This window comes from Liolophura sinensis, chromosome 8 (genome assembly GCF_032854445.1).
Source record: "Liolophura sinensis isolate JHLJ2023 chromosome 8, CUHK_Ljap_v2, whole genome shotgun sequence".
Taxonomy (NCBI): Eukaryota; Metazoa; Mollusca; class Polyplacophora; order Chitonida; family Chitonidae; genus Liolophura; species Liolophura sinensis.
The window spans coordinates 49,096,186-49,120,946 of NC_088302.1; the positions used below are offsets into that span (position 1 = coordinate 49,096,186).

The 24,761-nt window shown below is 41.7% G+C and overlaps 2 protein-coding genes across 2 annotated transcripts in view; one reads left to right on the plus strand and one right to left on the minus strand.

Annotated features, from left to right (window-relative positions):
• Nucleotides 1-216: 216 nt before the first annotated feature.
• Nucleotides 217-1,146, plus strand: LOC135473629 (mucin-2-like). The gene has a single exon (XM_064753490.1). The coding sequence runs from the start codon at nucleotides 217-219 to the stop codon at nucleotides 1,144-1,146; it is 930 nt and encodes a 309-aa protein (XP_064609560.1).
• A 10,697-nt stretch (nucleotides 1,147-11,843) lies between these two features.
• Nucleotides 11,844-24,761, minus strand: part of LOC135473630 (chromodomain-helicase-DNA-binding protein 1-like) — a 30,809-nt gene continuing 17,891 nt past the window's right edge. The window contains 16 exon segments of the mRNA XM_064753491.1: nucleotides 11,844-14,907; nucleotides 15,147-15,329; nucleotides 15,765-15,863; nucleotides 16,449-16,604; nucleotides 17,338-17,477; nucleotides 18,506-18,614; nucleotides 18,888-19,066; nucleotides 19,631-19,747; nucleotides 20,013-20,031; nucleotides 20,033-20,334; nucleotides 20,629-20,736; nucleotides 20,931-21,081; nucleotides 21,909-22,041; nucleotides 22,549-22,691; nucleotides 23,167-23,387; nucleotides 24,087-24,208. Of these exon segments, the coding sequence (XP_064609561.1) occupies nucleotides 14,772-14,907; nucleotides 15,147-15,329; nucleotides 15,765-15,863; nucleotides 16,449-16,604; nucleotides 17,338-17,477; nucleotides 18,506-18,614; nucleotides 18,888-19,066; nucleotides 19,631-19,747; nucleotides 20,013-20,031; nucleotides 20,033-20,334; nucleotides 20,629-20,736; nucleotides 20,931-21,081; nucleotides 21,909-22,041; nucleotides 22,549-22,691; nucleotides 23,167-23,387; nucleotides 24,087-24,208 (2,318 nt within the window). The 3' untranslated portion in view covers nucleotides 11,844-14,771.

Sequence of the window (24,761 nt, forward strand, 5' to 3'; positions counted from 1 at the left end):
TTGCATAAATTATCTTATGTCATATTTTATCCGCACCTGTTATAAATATTCTCACCACAAAAACTATCAAAGGCTTCTCACATCACGTGCGAATGTTTCCATTCTTACTGGTCGCTTTTATAAGTTAGAGGCACTCTTAAAGTTAGAACCTAATATGTTATTTAAACCTTTGGAAAGTCACAGACTGAAATCATTTCAAAATCTCGACAGTCACAAATGTCCTCCAGCACCAGTCACATTTCATCTCTGTCAACACGCCACCCCGCTGTCTTCAGTCACACCTCTGTCCTTATGCAGTCACACGGCACCTCTGTCTTCAGGCCCACGACACCTCTGTCTCGGTCACATGACAACTTGGTCCTCATGCAGTCACATGACACCTCCGTCTTCAGTCACACGGCACCTATGTCTTCAGACCCACGCCACCTCTGCCTCAGTCACATGACAACTTTGTCATGCAGTCACACGTCACCTCTGCCTTCAGTCACACGTCACCTCTGCCTTATGTCAAACGACGCCTCCGCCTTCAGTCACACGACACCTCCGCCTTCAGCCACACCGCAGCTGTATCTCTTTAGTCACGGCATCTCCATCTTCACGCGGACACATTCGTCCTGTCATATCCCACCTCTGTCCTCAGTTGCGACCATTTTTGTCCTCAGTCAGGCCGCACCTCAGTCCTCATCCTACCTCTGTCCACACTCAAACACCACCTCTGTCCTCAGTCGCATCCCACCTCTGACCTCAGTCACACCGCACCTCAGTCCTCATCCCACCTCTGACCTCAGTCACATCCCACCTCTGACCTCAGTCACACCTCACCTCAGTCCTCATCCTACCTCTGTCCCCAGTCAAACACCACCTCTGTCCTCAGTCACATCCCACGTCTGTCAACAGTCACACTCCACCTCTGTCAACAGCAGCACCTTGCCTTTGTGCACAATTATACCCCAGCTGTATCCACAATCATACCCCATCTCTGTCCTCACACACATCCTAACTCTGTCCTCAGACACACTCCACCTCTTGTATATGCCACCACGCATCACCTCTGTCTCGGTCACATCGCACGTCTGTCAACAGTCACACTCCACCTCTGTCCTTAGAAGCACCTCACCTCTGTGTACAGTTACACCCCATCAGTAACCATACTCATACCCCATCTCTGTCCTTAGTCACATCCCACCTCTGACCTCAGTCACATCCTACCTCTGACCTCAGCAGCACCTCACCTTTGTTCACAGCACCACCTCACCTCTGTGCACAGTTACATCTCATCTGTATCCACTATCATACCCCATGCGGACACATTCGTCCTGTCATATCCCACCTCTGTCCTCACTCACATCCCACCTCTGACCTCAGTCACATTCCACCTCTGACCTCGGTCGCATCGCACCTCTGACCTCAGTCGCACCTCACCTCTGTCATATCCAACCTCTGTCCCCCGACCCACCCCCACATCTGTCTACAGTCACGTCCCACCTCTGTCCTCATTCACCCCCACCTTTGTGACAGTCACACCCCATCTCTTTCCCCTGTCAAATTCCACCTCAGTCCCACCTATATCCCCATCCATATCCCATCTCTAGCCGTTGACAGCCATATTCCAGCTCTGTCAGTGGTCAGACCTCCTTTCCTAGTTACACAAACATCTGAGCGCTGGCTACCTACACCCCAGTCAGTTCTCGTTATGCCTCATTCATTTTCATTTAAATTCCAATTCTGCTATAGTCTTGTGTCTAGTCACTTCATACCCTATAACATGCAGCGTCATGCCAAGGAATACTTTCCTCCCTCGCTCTCTGAATAACATAGCGGTGGTTTGAGCGGGATATATTTGCCTGAGCCGTTACACAGACGGGCTGTTATTGGCAATTCGTTGTTCCTCCGTGTTAGAATTAACAAGGAGATGTTTCTAGTCTGTGAGAACACCTGTGAAGGCCAGCTTTCCCCCCACATCCCCGACTCTGCTTACATAGCTGCAACTTCCCTTAGTTTTATCGTCTTTTCCAGCTTTAATTAAATCTCGAGGGCGCGTGACTTTTGGCTGCTTTCCTTGTGGCACTCACTGGACTCAAAATGTCTGTCCGCCAGCCCCTTAACAAACTGATCGACCCGATTCCACCCAGGTGTAAATCAGCGTACCGTGGCGTACCTGTAGCTCGCCCTGCCAGGTGTACGAGCTGTTCCCTATAACCCAAAGGTCGTCTGCTGAAGATTTCTTGTGTATGTTTGTATGCATTTAGCTCTATGCTATCAGCAATGAGCACTAACCCTAAACTTTTTCAAACTGTTACGGCGTTTGCCCAGCAATATTTATCATACGCTTCTATACGTGTCTACATGGGTCGTTCAAAGGTAAAGTTTTGTATATGTTTGAACAAAAGCATTTAGCCTTTGCTGATTACGGTTTTCTTTGGTTCACTTCAATAAACTCAGTGCTACTCCTGTTGTGATACATGTATGATGTGCTACAGCGTAAGCCTGGTGCTGTGATGTGCTGCAGCTAAGGTCTTGTGTGATGTATTAATAAACCCAGCGCTACAGCTGATGTGATACGTGCATGCTATGCTACAGCGTAAGCCTGGTGGTGTGATGTGTGCTGCAGCTAAGGTCTTGTGTGATGTATTAATAAACCCAGCGCTACAGCTGATGTGATAAGTGCATGCTATGCTACAGCGTAAGCCTGGTGGTGTGATGTGTGCTGCAGCTAAGGTCTTGTGTGATGTATTAATAAACCCAGCGCTACAGCTGATGTGATAAGTGCATGCTATGCTACAGCGTAAGCCTGGTGGTGTGATGTGCTGCAGCTAAGGTCTTGTGTGATGTATTAATAAACCCAGCGCTACAGCTGATGTGATACGTGCATGCTATGCTACAGCGTAAGCCTGGTGGTGTGATGTGTGCTGCAGCTAAGGTCTTGTGTGATGTATTAATAAACCCAGCGCTACAGCTGATGTGATACGTGCATGCTATGCTACAGCGTAAGCCTGGTGGTGTGATGTGTGCTGCAGCTAAGGTCTTGTGTGATGTATTAATGAACCCAGCGCTACAGCTGAAGTGATTCATGTATGATATGCTACAGTGTAAGTCTTGTATTGTGAGGTGTAAAGCTTGTTGTATGATGTATTAATGAACCCAGCGCTACAGCTGATGTGATACATGTATGATGTACTACAGCGTAATTCTTGTATCGTGGGGGGTAAAGCTTGTTGTGTGGTGTATTAATGAGCCCATTAATTTATAGTGTTAAAATGAGTGTATACTTTGAAAAATGATAATGCTTTCCACATTAAAATGAAACTTTATTACCGATTTTGATCGGTAACACGTGGAGAGACACACAGACAAGGCTGATATTTTGTGAAAGGTAATTATTTAGGATATTCTAACATAATAGCAAAAAGTCGATTGCATTGATGCTGATACATTTTTTGTCCCAATATAACCAATGGATTATCCATTGAACTGGCCGCGGGAACCTTTCCCGCCTTAGGTAATTAGGACCTAAACTGTCTTTTCTTAACTCCTTCATTTGCTGGTATGTTTTCTGAGGACATGACTGGTGATGTTTTACCCACATATTTCAAGAGAACGGACCAGTTAGTTCAGCTTATCCCCGAGTCGCCATCTACGCGGGAAAAGCAGCTTGATCACCGTACTCCTTAAAGCGCATGCGTCCGTCATGCTATTGTCCAACAAATGCTCGCTGTGTTCCAGTTCGGGTTGTCTTTCGTCGGTTAATTTCCCAGATGTATTAGGAAATATGAACTTTCAGCTTCAGTCCTTCATCTGGTGCAGCCAACTCTGTTACTAAAAGCAGACCAAAGAATTTAGCTTGCAAGAAATCAGAGAGCAAACTATAAATCTGGTCTTCTGGAAACGTGTATTAGTTTAATCCAAGAGTCGACGGTCCATAGACAACATTCAGATTTTGCCGAATGGATTGCAAAAGGACCTCACACTTTGTGAATACTTTTGGATTAAACCTCATGATGTACAGTTTGTCTTGCTTACTTTGTCACAGAAATGACTAACAACGTCCTGTCTTGCAAGGGTTTAAATGAAGTAATATATTGAAGGATTTTTTTGGCGAAAAGAGCAGTTAACAGTAAGATGCGAAGCATCATCCTCCGAAGGTAATTAGGGTAAGAGTTTGTGTGATGATGTGTGAGAATTCTAATTTGCTCGAATACATCCGAAAGACTTCTATTAGACAAAGGCACGTGCCTTTCAAGCGAACACCAAACAGCTGTAAAAGCTTGGCAGCCCATATGCTTATCAATTTTCCAAAGAAATTTAGCCAGTGGAAATGCTATATATATGCTGTATTTGAGTGAAAGCTTTCAATATAAAAGACTACAGCGTACAGAGTGCTGTTGGTGCCTTTCTTGCCTTTAATATGTTCCAGAAGCAGAATGTGCAATCTGATCATGGGTCAGGTTTATGGAGATTTCTCAGAAATCATTTTGCTCAGTATTTCTAGGGTATTTTCAAACGCATGTGTGGAGTAAGGTAAGCTTCGGAAGGCAAACTAACAAGATTGATCGATGTCTCAGGTGGCGTAAGACCTTCTGTTCTGGTCAGATAACGTAGACACAGATATCTTTCTAGTGACCATTTCGATACGTCAACACTTATATCTTGAATCTCAATTGTAGTTGGTTGTGGTTCTTCTGGCGTACTCTCTCTGGAAGGGCCTTTTCTAAACCCTCAGCGCCAATCCTGACAGGCCAAGAGACACATACATTAGCAAGAGTGTGGAAAAACAACGGGCGGTACTAATCCGATCGCTTATTCAACGCCTGTCTGTCTCCGATCAGAAAATATCCACATACATGTTCTATGTAACCACCTGGGTGTAAATGGTGGCACGGAAAACGTGCGCGCTATCTGGCGTAATAACCGCACATAATTGTGCTGGCATGGAATTATTGCGCATTTTTAGAGTTCCCGAGAAGAATTGGATTGGGTCATCATACGGACGAAGTCCTTCCGAGAACTCGTGAAATGAAATCATTTTAAAATATGATTTAATGGGCAATGGATCATCTCCCATGTGCTGTGACATGACTACAGAGTAGCATTCGTAACTGAGAAAAAGATTCTCCCTCCTATAAGCTACATACCTGAGCCAGTGTAATAAACATTAGAGAAAATTCCAAAACGACCACCGCTTTTTAAGTCTCAGAAACAAGGCATATATGGAATTCATTTTGAAATTCCAGCGTGCTTTAGGCAGCATCGCTGTAGACGTTATTGCATGCTTCCAGACGTTTATGATTGTATGATGGAGCGATTCGACGGTCCCACAAATTCAGCCGTACAAACTCAAGTACAATCAGTGGTTTGAATACTTGCATATTTTATTATTACTTCACTTACAAAACGAGCTGTAGCAGAAAACCGAGTATGACCAATGAACGAGGACTCGTATATGAGCGTACGAGGACCAAAACCCTCGTACCTTAGGAACATCCTGGTAAGTATCCAATGGTTTCGAACTCTCGACCTCATTACATTATCCAAGGCCAGTTGTCACCAATGAAGCGGTCAAGGCCATTGGACCACAGAAATGCCCGGATTTCTAACCAGCTTGATTTGAAGCAAAAAAAAAAAGGAACAATCTTTTTTACTCCAGTAAATCACGTACTAGATTTAAAACAAACACCTTGTCTGAGATTTCTTATCCAACAGTAATGATATCCAACTGCATCGGTACGTAATTCAAACGTCTAAGTTTGTACACACATGTTTCCATGGCAATGGTCGTTTCTGTCTGGATTCAGTCTTGTTCGACAAGCCTATATCACATTAAACCAGACCAGATCTAAAAGGCATCCTGTAAAAGAAAATTGATTTTAGATCGAAATTGCATTCCAATACCGTTCGTATTTGGTGAACGAGATGTTGGAAATTTCGTGATTCAAGCTGTCGCTGGTGGCCTCGGCAGCTGTGTGTACGTGTGGCTGAATCACCGTACCCACTGCACACACTCCCCACCGGGCACAGCCTGGAGAAGGCTAAATGATTGTCCATGATGACTGGGGCTTTTTTTAAACAGCCTACTGAGGAACCAGTTGTGAGTCAGACTCAGGTCTGGTCCGAAAAACGGGTCGATATGCATTGTAAGATGTTGACGTCTTGGATCAATCAGCTGTGGAGAGCGGTCTATCAGGACGGTGCCTGGGCGCTAAATGTAAGGCAATTTAGCCACATGACGTAGGCCCATATACAGCACATATACTGTGATGTCGTTCCCACATGACACAGGCTTCATCTTCGGCCGTATGCGGGAAGGCCTTCCAGCAACCTGCTGATGGTCTTGGGTTTCCCCCGGGCTGTACACGGTTTTCTCCCACCATAATGCCGTCGTATAAGTGAAACACAAGTGAGTATGAAGTAAAACACCCATCAAATAAATGAATAAACAAATAAATGACGCACGCCTTTATATACTGCACACGTACTGTCCTATAGTTCCCACACGATAGGGGGGTATGGGGGGGGGGGGCGCCGTGGCTCACTTGATTAGCGCTCTAGCGCAGCGTAATGACCTGGGAGCCTCTCACCAATGCGGTCGCTGTGAGTTCAAGTCCAGCTCATGTTGGCTTACTCTCCAACTTTACGTGGGAAGGTCTTCCAGCAGCCTGCGGATGGTCGTGGGTTTTCCCCGAGCTCTACCTGGTTTCCTCCCACCATAATGATGGCCGCCGTCGTATAAGTGAAATATTCTTGAGTACGGCGTAAAACACCAATCAAATCAAATTAAAACATGAAATAGGCCTATACACAGCAGATGCATATATACTGTACTCTGGTTTCCACATAACAGGCATATACACAGCACATGTAGAGCCTACTGCACTGTCGTTCCTTATATTTATATGTTGTCTATTCTTTTAAACAGAATTGCTAATTTATACTTACCGGTACATTTAATTCTTGTAGTATAGCCAAACACTACGGCTGGGTCCGCGGAGTGATGCCAGATTGCTACGGTATACTATTTTTCAGTGAGGCAGCGGTATATTTTTGTTATGATTATCCCGCGGGGAAAAACTTTTCATAGTGAAAATCACAGCAACTGATCTAAAGCCAGTAACAATGCTTGTCGGGGTGAAAGGCATAGTGACAATAGGGGAGTTTCGAGTTTGAACTCTTTCATCGCTAAAGGTAAAAAAGTCCTACTGTATCATGTGACCTGTCAAAACTATTTTCTGTGACATTTACTACAACATGAAATTTCTAGAGGTAAGAGGTGTCATAAATGTGCATCAGAAAAACTGTGAGACAGGTGATTGGTAAATTAATGTCAATAAAGGTTGTCTAACATTTTCCACAAGTCACATGATATAGTCGGGCTGTTTTTACCTTTAACGTCAAAAGAGTTCGAACTCGACACTCCCCTATTGAATGAACGCATTCCTACGTATATTAGCTATAACGCGTTTTACACACATGGTATTTCGCATAACTACATAGTACATCTAACCACCCATGTATACGACGGACAATACATGTGTGTTAGTTGCTCTTTGATAAGTGTATGTACATCATACAGACCCTATAACCTATACATGTAAACTGGCAGGGCGGCTAGAATTCATTAAACTAATTGGCCAGCGGAAGGGATCAGAAGACCATTCTTGGAGAAGACCAGGAACGTAATCCACGGTATCGTCTACATACAGTTAGATTAAACGTGTCCTGTGCATTCTTTACATGTAGTCGTCTCAGATCTGCTGGTCGGCTCTATAACTGATACAACAAAGGCAGGCCGAATCCTCTAATTACGCAAAGCACACTTTCTGGCTTCAAAGAAGACACTGTCCGCGGCCAGTCCCAGGTGTCATCAGAGAAAACCGCTATTTTATCCACGCTACATCATCCAGATTGTAACCTCCGCGAGACCAGTCAGACCCGGGCGGGATTCTGAGAGAGGTTCGGGCTTACGGTCTTGGAACCCAGCTTACGTTCAACACTCAAGACGGCCCAAGAACAAAGCAAGACACAAATGAAAACATACAATGCCATCGGTGTTTGGTAAACAAGCCAGTGTTGTCCTAACCCAGTAACAAGTTGACACAGGCGTTTGGAGACCGCTACATCAAACAGTCCCCTGTTCACACCTTGCTGTGTGTATTGTACAGGCCTCTATGTGCCCACCGTGAGCGGACTACTTTAAACCCTCCTGCCCCCACGTCTGAGGGGACAGAAAAGCGGCGCGGCGCGACAGCTCGCGATTCGCTCGTTGTGGAAATCTTTACGGCCTTTAATTATGTGGCGGTGTCGGCTCAGTTATGTACCTGAATGTTAGCAGTATTTTGACTCGACGAGGAGCAGAAACACAGCGGAGTTTCACCGTGGTGTGGTGGAGTGTTAGTCTTGTATCGAAACAAGTTGATTCTCTTCAAAACAGGAGCGCTCTGAATTTCCCCATTGACAAATAGCCCGGAGGTCCATATAGGCTTAGATCCCTGGAGAACAACGACAAGGCTTCATCCCATATTGTCGATTTGACATGAGCCTCTGGCAAATGCCATGGGATATTTATTAGAAATGTAACACTAATTAAGACATCCGAATTAATGTTGTTATTTTTTTTATGGTAAGGTAAATTTAAGCAGGAATTATTAATCAACTAGAGGTAACCTCGACTTATATTACTTCACTCGGTCATTACTTTTAATATTGGTGAAGGAAACCAAAAGCAGTCGCAAAAGCAACGTAATTCGCGAAGTTTCCTCATTTTTCCCCGAACGTAATGGCGTACCGTAGTCAATCCACCACAGGCTTGCTTCGATTTGTTCGCCTCATTTGTCAAGGGTTAGTGATCTTTGATCAAAAAGGTGATTGCATTTAATTGTGCTGATAGTCCGCACACCCTTAATGTAGATTTGTAGAGGATATGTAAAATGGATTACAAACTACATGCATGATATAGCACAATAAGATATCAAAACGTAAGCCAAACGAGGTATTTCTCCATTGTAGACATACGATTACACGCATGGAAAGCTACATGGGTGTGTTATAGGTGTCGGATAAGCTTATATAAGTATTGTTCTATAGCGCCACATGATGGGAAGAATCAGTTGAATAAATTAAAGAGAAAATGTTAGTTTAAACAGACGTTACAACCTGCCCAAATCATTAAAGTGTCGCAGTATATGTATGTATTTTGACTTTTCCCTACATATCGATCGCGTATTTGAACCTTTCAGTGTTGATATCCATGTGAAATGTTTGTAAAGTATATAGCGTTCATCCAAAAAAAACTGTTGTACATTTGTTTCATGACAGCGGTCAACTTTTCTAAGTGGTCAGAACCTGTGCTAATCCACCACACCTGCCAGAGCCAGAGCGAAACCACGGCACACAACCAGACTCGTGACACAGCCATGGAGAAAAAACCGCACCTCACCCGGTACGTGACAGATCCAGGGCGAAACCACCGCACCCAGTGAGACTCGTAACGTAGACCAGGGTGAAACCACCGCACCCAGTAAGAATCGTGACAGAGCCAAGGCGAAACCACCGCACCCAACCAGACTCGTCACAGAGCCAGGACTAAACCATCCCACCCAATCAGACTCGTGACATAGTCAGGGCAAAACCACCACACTTCACCAGACACGTGACAGAACCTGGACGAAACCACCGCACACAAGCATTCTCGTGGCAGAGCCATGGTGAAAACACTGCACCAATTACAATGAACCCGTTAGACCTCTATTTTGCTAATGGACTTCACAATAAACCCATTCGACTCCCACTTTGTTGAGGAATTTCACATAAAACCCTTTAGACTCTTTTTATTCTTTCACTGAAATCCTTTGCTAATTTATAACACACATTGAAATACACGCTACTCAAAACATGAGATATATTTGAGTCCCCTTTGCTAATTTATAATACAAATTGAAATAAACGCTACTCAACACCTGAGTTATATTAGAGTCCCCTTTAATAATTTATAATTCACATTGAAACACTCGCTACTCAATACACGAGTTAATACATGTCAGTGTTGTATTAAAACTTACATTTGATTCAAACCTGACATCTTATTCTTGTGAACAAATCATAAAAAAATAATAATCTACACCTTTACATCATTTTCATTGTTAAAAATGGTAGGAGAAAAACGAAATGTATAGAAACTTGCAGCCAGTCATTTTAGTCGGCTATGGGCCAAACTATTCACAGCGGGTATCATAGTCTTTTGGGACAAATTTCGGTGATCCAAACGTCTCTGGACTATATTCGCCGTCATTCGGTATACATACAAACTAGGTATATACATGTACTTCTCAGCTGGACAAAGGACATGGTTTGTGAAGTTGTTTCTGTCTTTAGGCATAGATAACTACAAACAAGGTACGCACTTCTCAGCCGGGCGAAGTGCATGCATGGTTTCTGACAGTGTCTTCCTCTGTGGCAACCAAGACACGATTCCTGGCTCCATGACCAGATGTTACCAAACGTCTACGTACATGCGGTAGAGCACCTCGATAGTGCAACCATTGATATCTTAAACAAATACAGCGTTATCTGGCAGATCGCGGGGTGGGGGGGGGAGGGGCAGAGTGTCGGGGTGACGGGTGATCGATTGGCTGCATTTTATGGTGGTGTTATAATAAGCTATTACACAGGATAACAGTGAGGATCAAGAGGAGAGCGTGCGAAATCCAAGTGACCTCTTGGGTAGAAGGGAACCGCGTGTTGACCCAGCCCTGACGAAGTGGAGAGAGAAAATACAAACAGGTGCGTGTTTAGTGGAGTAGGATAAGGGCACATTGATCCCGAGAACAAGCCCGATGTGCCCAAAGCCCACTCCCGTCACCACAGCGATCAGATACCCCCGGCACTATTTGGACAACTCGGCGTCACATTATCGGCTCGAGCCGTCCGATTAAAGGCGGAAAAATCTTTTGTCATTTAAAAAAAAAGACGTTAAGGTGACAGCTTCGCATTTTTGTTTTCTTAGCAATCGTATTATTCTCTTGCTAATTTTGTACGTTAGTGTCCTCGGTGGCCCTCGTTCCTTTAGAAACTCTTCATAGTGTCGCATCGCTTGTAGTCTGGTTTAATCAAGGACATACCCATACAGCTGTGGGTTATACATTCAACCGCTAACAACTCACTCCTTCCTTGGGTTTCAAGTACAACATATATTTGACATTAAACCACTGCTTTTTAGTGTGCATTATATAGGCCAAAGAGATCATTGCTATCCGTTCACGTGCATTCGGTCCGTAACACTTACGATGGCCTGCTCGATCTAGGGGAGATAACTCAGACCGTCAAATGAAAGTACATATACATGTACGGGTAAATTGACACTTCAAGAATTACAGTGAAGATATAAACATTTTTGAGGGACTGGCACTGAAGACATTACACGTGTGACCAGTCAAAAATGATTGTACACAAATTTCTACACTGACATGGTTCCACTATTGTCTCGTGCAGGCCGAGATAAATCATTCATGTACAGGCGCCCATGGTTTTTAATTAACAGTATGGGTATTATTGAGTCAGTAATTTCATCCCGCACTAAATCCTCCACTAGGGCAAATTTCACACAGCGCTTGAATCATCTTATAAACTGTTCACATATCCAGCTTTAAACTGTGCATTTGTTACCAGTGACAAACGCGCAGTGTATTTTCAAACGTTGGCTTCCCTCATTTTTCCAGTCCTGATGGCTTGCAAGACCCTTTCTTGAGACTTTTTACAAGGCCTTCCTCCTAGAATTACTCTCGAATCACGACAAACTTTGTTCTTCGCAAACATTTTTTTCACATTTAAATAATAAAAAAGAACAATTTTTAATTCAAATATTCAATTTATTTTAATTCATCTGCATTGTTATTTACATACCTACATGTTAAATAACATAGATACGTTTCAGACCGGTGTATATGACGGAACTCAATGCCAGGGTCCCGCCCATTTATATGGTCTGATAACGATGAGAGATGCCAATCAATGAGCGAAATAACAAAACAGGCGCAGCAAACATCGTCGTACTCGAGTACTGGACGATAACAATGTGTATAACGCAGGTAAGGTTCACCATTACCCGCCCCTTACCAACAAAAATATAAATCAATTAAACTATTGCACACGGGCAAGATCAGGCCCAAAATATATACTAGAACATCTTTCCGGAAATAAGCCTCAATTATTGTTTGACATTGACTCCAATTTTATCAGTACCCTCGGCGACATTCCTTTTAACCAGCTCCCAGAACAGCTAACACAGCCATCTGCCCTATTGATGGAGAATTGTTACTCTGACTTGGCCACAACAACTTTGTTTTGTAGTATTTTTTTTTTCTTCAAAAGTGAGACTTATCAGCATTGCCAGCATCTGAATTAAACAGACATTACGGTTAGCCTATACAGATTTTGTCATGTGAAATTATCAACAGTCAACTGTGCCCCGCACAGCTTTGTCCTAGACTGTTTAAAAAACCATTGATCTTGTAAAATAAACAGCCATAAACCAGTTTGCAGCAGATTTAAGAAAAGCAACTTAACTGTTAACAAGGAGATATGATTTTGACATTCTGCTTCTAGCATGGCTAGAACAGCCCTAGACTTGCATAAAAGCCTAAACAACAGCTGAAAGATGTGAAGGCACAAGACCAAACCTTCCCCTTTCTGTTTGGTTAGATGTGGTGTGATGTCAACATCCAAAATATATCTCTAAGGGTTACACTCCTAAGCCTTGACCAAAAAGGCCAAAACAGATCAAAAAATGATGAAGTGACAGTATTTGTAGGCAGCGCAAGATATCAGCCTCCAGGACAGCAAAACCTTAGGACTTTGGTGGTCAAAAAAAAGTTTCCTTTCTGACACACATTAACAGCACTTACAGTATTTGAAGAAAAAAAAAACACACACACACACACACATTTTTCTGTCTTGCCAGTCTCAGTGACATTGCTTCCTGGACATTCACTGGCACTAACGTCCCTGGTGTACATAGCTCACCAACAAGATATGTAAGGGGCAGAGTTATGATATGTACATTATAGCAGACGTAATGCTAGCCCATCCTGGCCACTAACCCTTGGACTTTCCTATTAATTACATATGATGTCCTGCAGACTTACAGTATGATGGTAGGACATGCTGTGGAGAAGAAGCTTGATTAAGACAGATACAGAGCATTTAACATAATCACACCAATACTCGCAGAAAATACTGTCGTGGTAGAATGGGATTGATGACAGAGATGGAGAGCCTGGCCAGCTTAAGCTTCACGTAACAATACAGCCAGATCCTAACCTTACATCCTGTACAGATGGTGATCAAACTGTCTACTAATTCTACGTAACATTCACCAGGATAAGATGTTATTGATGACCTGGGTGGTATTAAGCAGGACTGCTCAAACCATGTCATGACAAAGCATTCATACACCGTAAAGGTAAATGTAAGTACTCTCCCCATCTTACATACCTCATACGTATATGCTACCCCAGGTTTCATTCACACTGCAAGTATGATGTAGACTTAGAATCCAGCTGTTTTGTATATGCAAAGGTCTATGGGCACTTGGATGAAAACATATAGTACATACTGTACAACTGGACTTGCCAGACAAAAAACAATTCATAGATTTACATGTCATTAGGCCATTCACAAATGAAGCAAACAGGAATGAAAGGATTCAAGAGAATGACGACGAATGATAAATTTAAAGTAGCCCACAATGACGCCAGGGCAACAAAAATTTCAAACAAAGTCAACCAGCCAAATATTCACACATCTATAATTAAATAATAAGTTAAAAAAATTATTTCAATTTCCCGTGTAAAAAGCTTACACGTGAATGTTTGTAGCAGAAAGCTAGTGCAATTAAACCTGGGCTCACCAAGAGTTATCTCCCTTCAAACGCATAGTTTGTCTGAACACACTTCAGGTTGATGAATACATTTTCCCCTTCAATGAGTTGTAAACATATTTCACCGCTTCAGTATGTTAAATTTGTGAAAAATTACCAACACTGAAGGTAGGTAACTTATTCACGATCATTATGAAATCAACATAAATCTACAGTCATACATCTTTGCCCAATCCAAATCAGTTTGTTGGTCCCAAGTGATTTCACAACCAGTTCATATATAGCTCCAGCTTACTTTGCCACAAGACTTCATCTGAACTAAATAACTGTCTATCATTTACTCATCACTACATGGAGGAGCGGATCTGACAAAATTACCACACAGGAAAAACAGAGAAACTGGTGCTGCAAATCCTAGCACAAACAAATGCTTTATCCAACAAAATATACACACATGACAAAAATCAGCCTGTGGAAACAGTTAATGACAAAACAGAAATGGACAGCAAGTCTAATTTGAAAAGTAAAAATGTGGGATCAACAATAAGGTCACGGATGTTTCTTTGGCCAGCGAATATATGAACATCTAACGTACAGCATGGAAGGATGTGTCTCATGAAATATGCATGACCCTTAGTCAATACATCATTCTCTCTCCAAACAAGATTCACAGCATCTCCCACTCAAACAGCCGGAAATTGATCAAAGACCAGTCAGAAGTGGAAGGATGATCTTTCTGTTACAAGACTCTCCTGATGATGACAGTCCTGCTCGCCTCTCTTTTAGCCGGAATCCGGTAAATCACACAGACGTCCTATCACATCGCACTGACGCTTCATCCATTGACCAGTTCGCTTTACAGTGTAGGATTATTGCATAAACTGGAGATTAGTGAGAGCCGGTGTCAGTGCTGCGACTGCAAAGAGTCTGTGTGTAACTGAGAAGACAGGCCAGCTTTACTGGTGCTCAACTCCTCTGGAAGCCGACGTTCTTTGGGCGAGCGCCTCTCATGGAAATCTTCCATTTTACGTTTTCTATCACTGAAAAGAAGAAACACTAATGGTAAACTTTAACTTCAATTACACATTCATACATGTATATCCACTAACAAAATAAACTGGCAAATATTTAAGATGATATTTAAGTTGAACAGCTCTACTCTTACATAACAGAAACATTCAAGTGCTGTGGGAATGTGTGTCATTTCTGATGCAGGATATCTCCATCTAATGTCATAATGATGGTAAGACAAAGCATGTAGGAATGTGTACATGTGTACCTGTCTCTCTTGTACTGGCTATGCTCATGCCTAGGGTCAGATCTATGGTGCTCTGTTCTGTGGTCTCCACGGTGATCTGGTCGTCCATGACGATAATGTGAATACCCGCCCATCCCAGATCCCCCATATTCTCTGTGATAATGCTCTCCCCTGCTGTGCTGGTCTCGCCGGTCATGGTTATATCTGAAAAAGAACCGTAATTCACTATCCCCTTGTAAGTGGGTAAAATGCAAAGCTTTTAAAAATATTTTAAACAGACAAACAAATCTATGCACTGACAGGTTTCGCTCTAATCAAGTTCATGGCTGAAAAACAATGTCAGTTTGAACGCATTAACATTTTTAGCAAAAGTTTTAAAATTACTGCGAGCAACCAAGAAACATTTGCCAAAATCTGTCACGCGTGTAATCCCCTGCCTATGCCTTGTTTTCAACATCATTAAAATATTCTGCTACAGGGTCAGTCCAAACCTGTATTGTGGAGAACAATTAATGGCAATTTATCTAAAAATCAAGGTATTATTAATTAGTTATTATTAAGCTTGGGTAAAATGGGCCTTGACCAACAAAGAGATATCCTAGGCGCAATCTAGAGTGAAAGACTGGAAAATGGCAATACCTTTGTTGTGATTCCCCGTGGTTAGAATGCTTATACTCATTACCATAATAACTACGATGAGACTCTTGTTGGGCACGGCCAAAGTTGTTTCCCTCAAACCTGAAACCAAAGAGAGCAAATAAGACTCAACCATTTTATGTGCAAAATGGATTTCTTTAAAATGAACTATCACCTTGTTCAAGCCAATTTTTTTTTTATTTTAGAAATGTACATCATTAGGGACAACAAAAAATTTAGTGTTTTGATATGCTCAGTGTTTCACATCGTATTCAAGAACATTTTATAAGCCAGCAGTTGGGCATAAAGGTGGAATAAACCAGCATACCTCACCCCAGGCTACACCATACCTCACCCTAGGCTACACCATACCTCACCTTAGGCTACACCATACCTCACCCCAGGCTACACCATACCTCACCCTAGGCTACACCATACCTCACCCTAGGCTACACCATACCTCACCCTAGGCTACACCATACCTCACCGCAGACTACACCATACCTCAGGCATTTAGGTGCAGCCAAACCAGTATGAGCTAAATTTGTCCACGCCACGTCATTGGCAATGATTGATCAGCACAAGTGAGACCAACACTTTACCTGAAGAATCCAGCAACAGTTCTTCTTAGTTAAATTAAGTTACATGCAACATCTAGCTCTTTGCCAAGGCTGTACATGTAATTACCTCGACCTGTGGTGGTCAGCTCTGGCCAGAGGACTGGCGTGAGACCAGCGGTCAGAGGAGCTGGACGCGGCCTCTCCTCTACCTTCTCGGCCCACATTACGAAATGCAGGATTGTGAGACATCCCTCCAAAGTGACGTGGACCATTACTCATAGAGCTGAAGAGACAACAGTATTGGTTAGCTTTTTAGCAATGGCATCAGTGGGAGGACAGCAAACACATGCACACATATATCTTCTTCATTCATATACATATGGAGAGCTTTTACATTAAGTAGGCATTTCTAAGGAAGAGGCAACTGCTAAATAAATGAGATATATGACACACCTTTTTAATCTTATCAATCAAAAACCTTCGTAACTATACTTGACACATTAGAAACATTACACAGACTTCCATTCTGTGAAAGTAATCAGGACAACTGATCATGTATCTCTAAAGAAATTGAGCATTTAGATAGGTCTAAAAGCTTCATGAATTCTGGTGTTTCACTTCATTGTCAGCATGTTAAAAAACAGTATTCAGGTGTCCACTTCAAAAAGAGATTTTACAAAGAGACTTTAGGCTTGTGCCTAAAATTATCATCCAAATTTAACTTTTAAATAATGCACCAAATTTGCAAACATTCTAAGAAAGTTTGAGCATCCAGCTTAAAATATTTTATTCCATGAAGAAGATTTAAGTTTTGACTTTTCCTAAAAAGGCCCTTGTAATTCTCCACGGCAAATGATCTCTGCTGTTCACTGAGATTGAGTTGTATTCCAAATAAAGTCAAATTCCAAAACTGAGTTGCATTCCATATTTCAGAGCCACTTCATAACAGAGTCTAAGCTGACAAATCTTTTGTAAGACTAAAGACAGGACTTGTAGCAGCCGTGCCTCACCCTCACCCGTCATGACTGTCCCCCTCGCTGTTCCTCTGAACCCTCTTCCTGTGTGAGGACTGCTGTTTATCCTCTCTGTGGCGTTTATACTTCTTATTATGCTCTCCTGATACAGACGTCGGTGTACGACTTAAGGGAGTTTGAGCCTGTTATCAAAGATGGTAATTATTTCTAATTAATACAGCACCTACAGCAAGGTGATTAATTAGTGAAAATTTCATGAAATTATAGGTGATTTGCTGTAATAATACTTTTTTGTCAAAGTGTCTTACTTTATTTTCATTAATCTTCATTCAGGACTTCATTCAGTGAAACCTTGCTAACATTAACGGAATGAAAACTGAATAAATTTAACTTGAAAATATACAGCCTAAGGCAACACCAAATTTTGTGTTTTATGGGTTGAAAATCCACGTTTTTTTTTGTTAAAGTTTTGATGATTTTATGATTTTCCAGTTGTTTCAAGGCTTCCTGATCATGTAAATGTGTTTTAAACAGAAAAAATTACTCGGATAGTCTATATTCCCTAAAAATTGATGATTTTTACTGAAAACTATTAATTTAAGTTTTAGTTTTATTTTCATAGCCTTCAGCTACATTGAAAAAAGATTTCAAGATATGAAACGACAAATTAAATTGGTATGGCCTGGAGTATCTTTTACGATACGAGATGCTGCATCAGGAGTACACACAAAGTGATTCTTACAACTTTACCACGTTTTGTCATATCCTTGCTCATACATGCATTTTCACCATATCGTGTTGTCATTAGAAGTAGCAAAACTCTCAGAATAATGAATGAATGCTTGGGGTTTAACGTCGTACTTCTCAATTTTTCAGTCATATGATGACGAGAAGTCATTAGGTGTGTGTACATATACTGTGTCTCCTTGTGGCAGGGCAAGTCCAGGCCGCAAAAATGCTGCCGTCACTGAAGTATCATGCTGAAGACACAAGACAAGACACCTCACCAAGTCACAGACAACAGGCCAACCAGTCCTGTGTCCTTGCTCTAGCCTCTCAGTGCTGAGTGCGTGCGAAGTTAGGCAGCAACAAGTACCACTTTTAAAGTCTTTGTAAGACCAGACCCAGGTTTGATCCCGCATCTATCGGCTTTGAGGCAGACACTCAAACCATTAGGCCATCAGATCAGAAAATGATCAAATTTACTCACTTCAATCTGGCCTTCCAAATCTTCCCTCTTCCTGACAGCATGTTTATACAGACGGTGCAGCTTTTTGGCATCAAACTCCGTAAACTTGGAGACAAAGTTCCACAGATGGCTGCAACGACAACAAAAACACAAAGGTGAGGACAACTATTACAGAGGGCATAATGGTTACGCATTTAAACAATGAGAATTCAATTTTGGGAGACGTCAGTATTCATCCAGCTAGTCTGCATGTGGTAAAGATTATCAGTACACAATATGAAACAGATGATCAAAAATTTATAATCCCACAAAGTGGTTGGTTACTATTGGTCATACAAGAACATGACATGGCTCTGACATTACACATCAGTCATGTACAGCAGTCTTTTATTACACCCCTTACCTCCTCCATTCTTTGATGACCTCAGGGTCGTTGTAAACAGCCAGGCAGGCTGTGATTCTGTCCCCGATCTTCAGCAGGCACTTTCGGGTGTGCTCAATCTGTTCTCTCTCTGATAAACCTTCGTCCGGATTGTACAGCTGCTTCAGGGCTCTCTTTACTGGACGCATCTTCTCTTTACACTTGAAACCAGAATATGGAAATTTTTATGTTTTTGTTGCTTAATCACCACACTTCAGAATTTTCCTCTTACCCTAATTCTTCAGCCTTTTTCATATAAAAGAACAACTTTCAGCACAATTTATGCACATTTTAGAATTGATTTTATAGACAAAACTACAATGACTGGATAGGCCAGTTTCAGGGCTTCACAAAAAGTATAGTTTTATCAGTCAACACAGAAAAATGTCTTCAGCATATGCTTAAAAAAAAACACCTTGCAAAGATGCGAAAAGATTTAAGAACTATAGTGTATGATCATAAAAGGCCTGGGGTGAACTAAAGACCTTTGACAAGCCCCAGGTGACACTATTTGTGAAGTGTGAGTATGACATAATGGCATTATGATGGAATCAATGGAACCATCAAGGGAGACTCATGTAACCATCAAGGAAGATTGATGCAACCATCAAGGGAGACTCATGCATCCATCAAGGTAGACTCGCGCAACCATCAAGGGAGACTCCAAACCACAGGCAGTAACAATAATAAGAGAGATCACACACGGCACTGAAGAGAGATCTCACCTCATTGAACACCTTACTGGGCAGTTCATTCCCTATTTCTCCCTCTTCTGCTATTGCCACTGGATCTGATGATGCTGTGAAATGCATAGGGCCAGGTATCTTGTTTTTGGTATTCCCCTGTTCACAAAAAAGAAGTCAAAACTGTTTAAAAAAAATGAGCAAAGTTTCACAAAAAAGTAGAGATCAAGACACATAAAATATGGAGTGAATGTGTCATTCAGAAAAAGAGCAACGTTTCTTACTATTTTTAGAGTATTTACTCTTACATCAGATACCTTCGGTACATAATCAAGAAAAAAAGACACCCTGAACACGAAACTAAATTCTCCCACAGAACTGTTTTATTATGTCACATGTCCAATTAAACATGATAAACAATTACATAAAGCACTACTTGCAGCTTTCTCTTCATCTTTGTTTTTCTTTTTGTCCTTTTTCTTCGCCTCTTTTTCATCTTCATTCCGTTCTTTCTTCTTCTTTTTCTTTTTCTCTTCCTTCTCCTCTTTTGGCTTTATCTCCTCTTTCTCCACACTCTCCTCCTTGATTTTCTTCTTCTTCTTCTGGCTGGTATCAGGGAAGCTGTCATTGGTCTCCTCCTTGAAGCTGCTTTCGGCCTCCAGAGCTTCTAACATCTTCTCATCCACCTCAGCTGCTGACTTCATCTTCCTCTGCTTCCTCTGTCTCTTTGGTTTGGTTGCAGGTTGCTAAAACAAATAACATGAATCTAAAATGCTCAACCATCATCTATATTTTTACCTGTATCAAAAGGCATAATCCTCTTTCTCAACACTGAGGCGTGTTATTATTTGCTGTGCTGCTGTTATGATTGAGAGTAGTACTGAATAAAATGGGGAAATGGTGTATATCATAGAGGAAACTACACCTGAAACTGACCTTGTCAAGCTCATTCTAGACCATGTCAGGGGTAACATACTACTTCAGACATAATTTCAAATAAATTTGGACAAGGAAGTTTCAAACTAATTAATTTTACTTACTATGCCTTCTTTTTCCAATTCCAAATGCTTCTTTAACACCTTTAACAAATAGTCTGCCCTGGTTTGTAAATGTTTGGCTTGAGGTTTGTGTTCGCCATCAGGCAGGATCTGAAAAACAAAACAAAAAATAAACAAATGATTATGGTTTAACCAGTTGTCAGCAGTAAGAGAATTATGCATGTGATTGCATGTGCACAGTTCAGAACAGAATTACTTCAAAAATCCCACAACGTTGAAGCTAAGAAACTTGCCCAGAACTCTCAGGGTAAGACAAATGTGAGCATCTCGACAAGTACACCTACCTTCTGATGAAGATTGAACTCTGGGTCCATCTTGATGGACTCCCAGTTGCCTATGCCATATTCATATATGCCCTTCAGTAAATTGGAGTCATCCGAGGAGTCCCACAGGCAGTCCCAGTGGACGTTCTTTACCCGGAAACTGATCTCGTACCTAAAATATACACACAGGGTAGGTTAACATAAGGCAAGAAAGCTCTTAATCTGTCCTACATGTACAATTTACGCAAAGAAGTCAAGCTGAATAAAAACGTTCTCTGTCTCCCACAATATATACAGTATGGCACGCAGAGCTTCCAGGCTTTTCTCAAACATACCAGTCTCTGGAGTTAAAGCAAGAAAGAGAATGGATGTGGCCAACAATGCAACATGCCTGCCCACGAAGTGTGAGGTTATGATACTATCTCATTTGATTTGTTCATTTATTTAATTCATGTTTAGAGCTGGATTTGAACATGTGAGCTCTACGGTCAAAGGGTAAGCCAATGCTATAACCATCTGTGCCAGCATGGATCATATCTTTTACCTGATTGGGGGCCTCCGTGGCTCAGTCGGTTAGCGCGCTAGTGCAGCGTAATGACCCAGGAGCCTCTCACCAATGCGGTCGCTGTGAGTTCAAGTCCAGCTCATGCTGGCTTCCTCTCCGGCCGTAAGTGGGAAGGTCTGCCAGCAACTTGCGGATGGTCGTGGGTTTCCCCCCGGGCTGTGCCCGGTTTCCATCCACCACAATGCTGGCTGCCGTCGTATAAGTGAAATATTCTTGAGTACGGCGTAAAACACCAATCAAATAAATAAATAAATAAATTTTACCTGATTGATGTTGTATGCAGCCAAAGAACATTTCCCTAATCTCATTTCTCCAGACTAAGAATCTCATTTCTCCAGAGTAAGATCCACACAGCTATAATTGTGAGACAGGCCTGATCACATTCTCCACAACCATGACAGAAATGAAAAGAATGTCTGTGAGGAGTGACTTACTTTTGTCTCTCTTGTTTATTGGCAGGAAGGGCAGTGGCCAAGGGCTGTAACTCCTCTTCCGCTTTTATCACAGATGCAGCATTGACTGTCACACTGGACATCTTGAATGTAGGGCCACGGTGAGTCTTCTTCCCTGATCAAAGTAACATGATCACGTAAAACTCGAGCATGACAGGTGGCCATTCACAATGTATATCTGTATCGTATCACTTTATGGACACATGCACAAAAAGAATCGACAAGACTTAGCACAATATACTAAGTTAGCAATTTTCCCCTCCCTCTTATGGTTTAAACGAGGTGTACTGAATATCACTTTTCGAAAATAGTTTTCAGAATTAGAATTAAATCCATACTATACAATCATACATTTCTTCCATGGTTGACGAAATAGAAGTGAAGGATGAAAAGTTCTTGGCCCGAGGTACTGAAAGAGGGTTCGTCAGATATGTGATGTTTCTCCTTCAATTACTCAGTGTAATGACCTTAATGACTTATAACTTCTTGAATATTTTCATTGTTAAGGAGGTGCTCAACGAGTAAACTATATACAGCGGTGGATAACTCTTGGGTACGTATCATCCTCCTCTCTTACCAAAATTCTCCACTGCCGGTGTAGAGAATGTGAGCCGGTGCTTACCCTCAAAGTTGGGATCTTCCTCTAGTTTGGCCTTGTATTCCTTCATCGCCTCGTCACAACGAGTCTTCAGAATCTCAGCGATGTGCCTCAGGTCAGCCGCAGACTTCTCCTGGAGCTCAGCATCACACGCTATGGCATCCAGTCTGACAAATGATGAAAACAGCAGCTGTGATCAGGACTTTTCTTATGGATTACAAACCAGAATAAAGAACATAGTTTTTTCTTAGCCTGAAAATATTCAGCAAGTTTCTATTTTTGTCTTATTAAATTTCCACATGCAGTTAATAGTTTGATGAAGGAGTATAAAGATACAGATGCTTTCTCATGCAGCGATTTGTATACAAACAGAACAAGTTGTCTTTGATATGTAGCATTTACATGGAGTCATCCGTCAAAATTCTACAGATTGTACCAAATAACATGTACCTTATTTTCATTCCATAACCCAGACCTCGTCTACTTGTACCACACAGCATTTATCTTATTTTCATTCAACAAGTAAGCCTTAGTATTAAAATAAAAATTTTAATCGACATAAACAATTTTGACCGAGTCTGACTTTTAAATCGTGTTCTGGAGCTTGATATCTCAAACTTCACTGCCATTCAGCCTTCATACCTTGTCATAGGGGCTCCAAACTTTTTGTAGCTCTTGACAAACCGTCTGATCTCGGCTATGGTAAAGCCCTTGATGTTGTCCTTGTTGACAGTCCTGGGCCTTCCCCTTCGGCGAGTCTTTCCCTCCTCCCCGTTATCATCACTACTCTCGCTGTCCTCGTTTTCCTTGCCTTTCTTCTTTCTCTTGTCCTGATCTTCATCAGAGTTGTACTCCCCCTGAAGCTAAACACAGGCACAAAGCTGAATTAAACCCTCACCCTAAAGACAAATTCACTTTTACCATCTTAGTCAGACTTTTGGGATGCTCTAGAATACTGGAATGGAATAGCTTCAGTACAAACACAGAAGATTGATACAGGAGCAAAAATTGGATAATAATCCTGCGAAGGATAATAAAGTTAGTTTTTCATACAGTATCTATTTTTCTTCCAAAAAGAACAAAATAGTTTTTTCCCCAAAATAACATTTGTCATTTTAGTCAGATTTTTGTATCTTTTAGGTCTGGAATAGTTCTACTATCAACATAGAAGTGCAGACTGGAGAGTCGAGAGATTGACACACAAGTAAAAAAATATGATAATGATCCCTGCTTATAAAGTCAGTATTTGAAACATTTTCGTAAGAATGACAAATGTGCAGAAAATTTAATGTCCATTGTCGTGAATGTAATTCACTGAAGTTCTTGGTCAGGCTTATCCATACATTCCTTACCCAAATAATTAAAAAAACAAATTCTGGTAAACTCACAACCTTATTGCTCTCCACCTCCATGAAAAAAACTTATGTTACCCTCTTAGTCAATCGCGTGGAAATAATGAGTATTATTTTTAGCACTACTGAGTAATAGCATCTTTATACAAAGTTTATCAGTCACAGCTCCTACAGCCAAGCACCTCTGGTGTTTAGCACTGCTAGGGTTACCTGTTGTATGGTTTTCCGACTGCGGGGAGGAAGGTGCAGGTTTATCAGCTGGTGTTGTCTCTCCTCTTCCTCAACTTTCTTCCTCTCATCTTCTGGTATAATCTGGTCCCATTCCTTTCCAACTGTAAACAAATGCATGAATAATTTACACCATACGTCTTTCTAAATTATTAGAAATCTGAAAGTTGTTCTCTCTATAGTAAGTCAGATGACAATCTCCCATACTGACAGGTAACCCATCTGTATCTTCCATGCTGACAGATAACCCATCTGTATCTTCCATACTCACGTCTAACCCACTTGTATCTTCCATATTGACATCTAACCCACCTGTATTTTCCATATTGACATCTAACCCACCTGTATCTTCCATACTGACAGATAAACCACCCGTATCTTCCAGATTGACATCTAACCCACCTGTATCTTCCATATGACATCTAACTCACCTGTTTCTTCCATACTGACAGAAAACACACCTGTATCTTCCATACTGACAGACAACACACCTGTATCTTCCATACTGACACTTAAGCCACCTGTATTTTCCATACTGACAGACAACACACCTTTATCTTCCATATTGACATCTAATCCACCTGTATTTTCCATAATGACACGTAACCCACTGGTGTCTTCCATACTGAGAGATAACCCACAAGTATCTCCCATACT

Coding starts and splice junctions, on each gene's coding strand:
- LOC135473629 (XM_064753490.1), top strand. CDS start 217: ATGTCCTCCAGCACCAGTCACATTTCATCTCTGTCAACACGCCACCCC.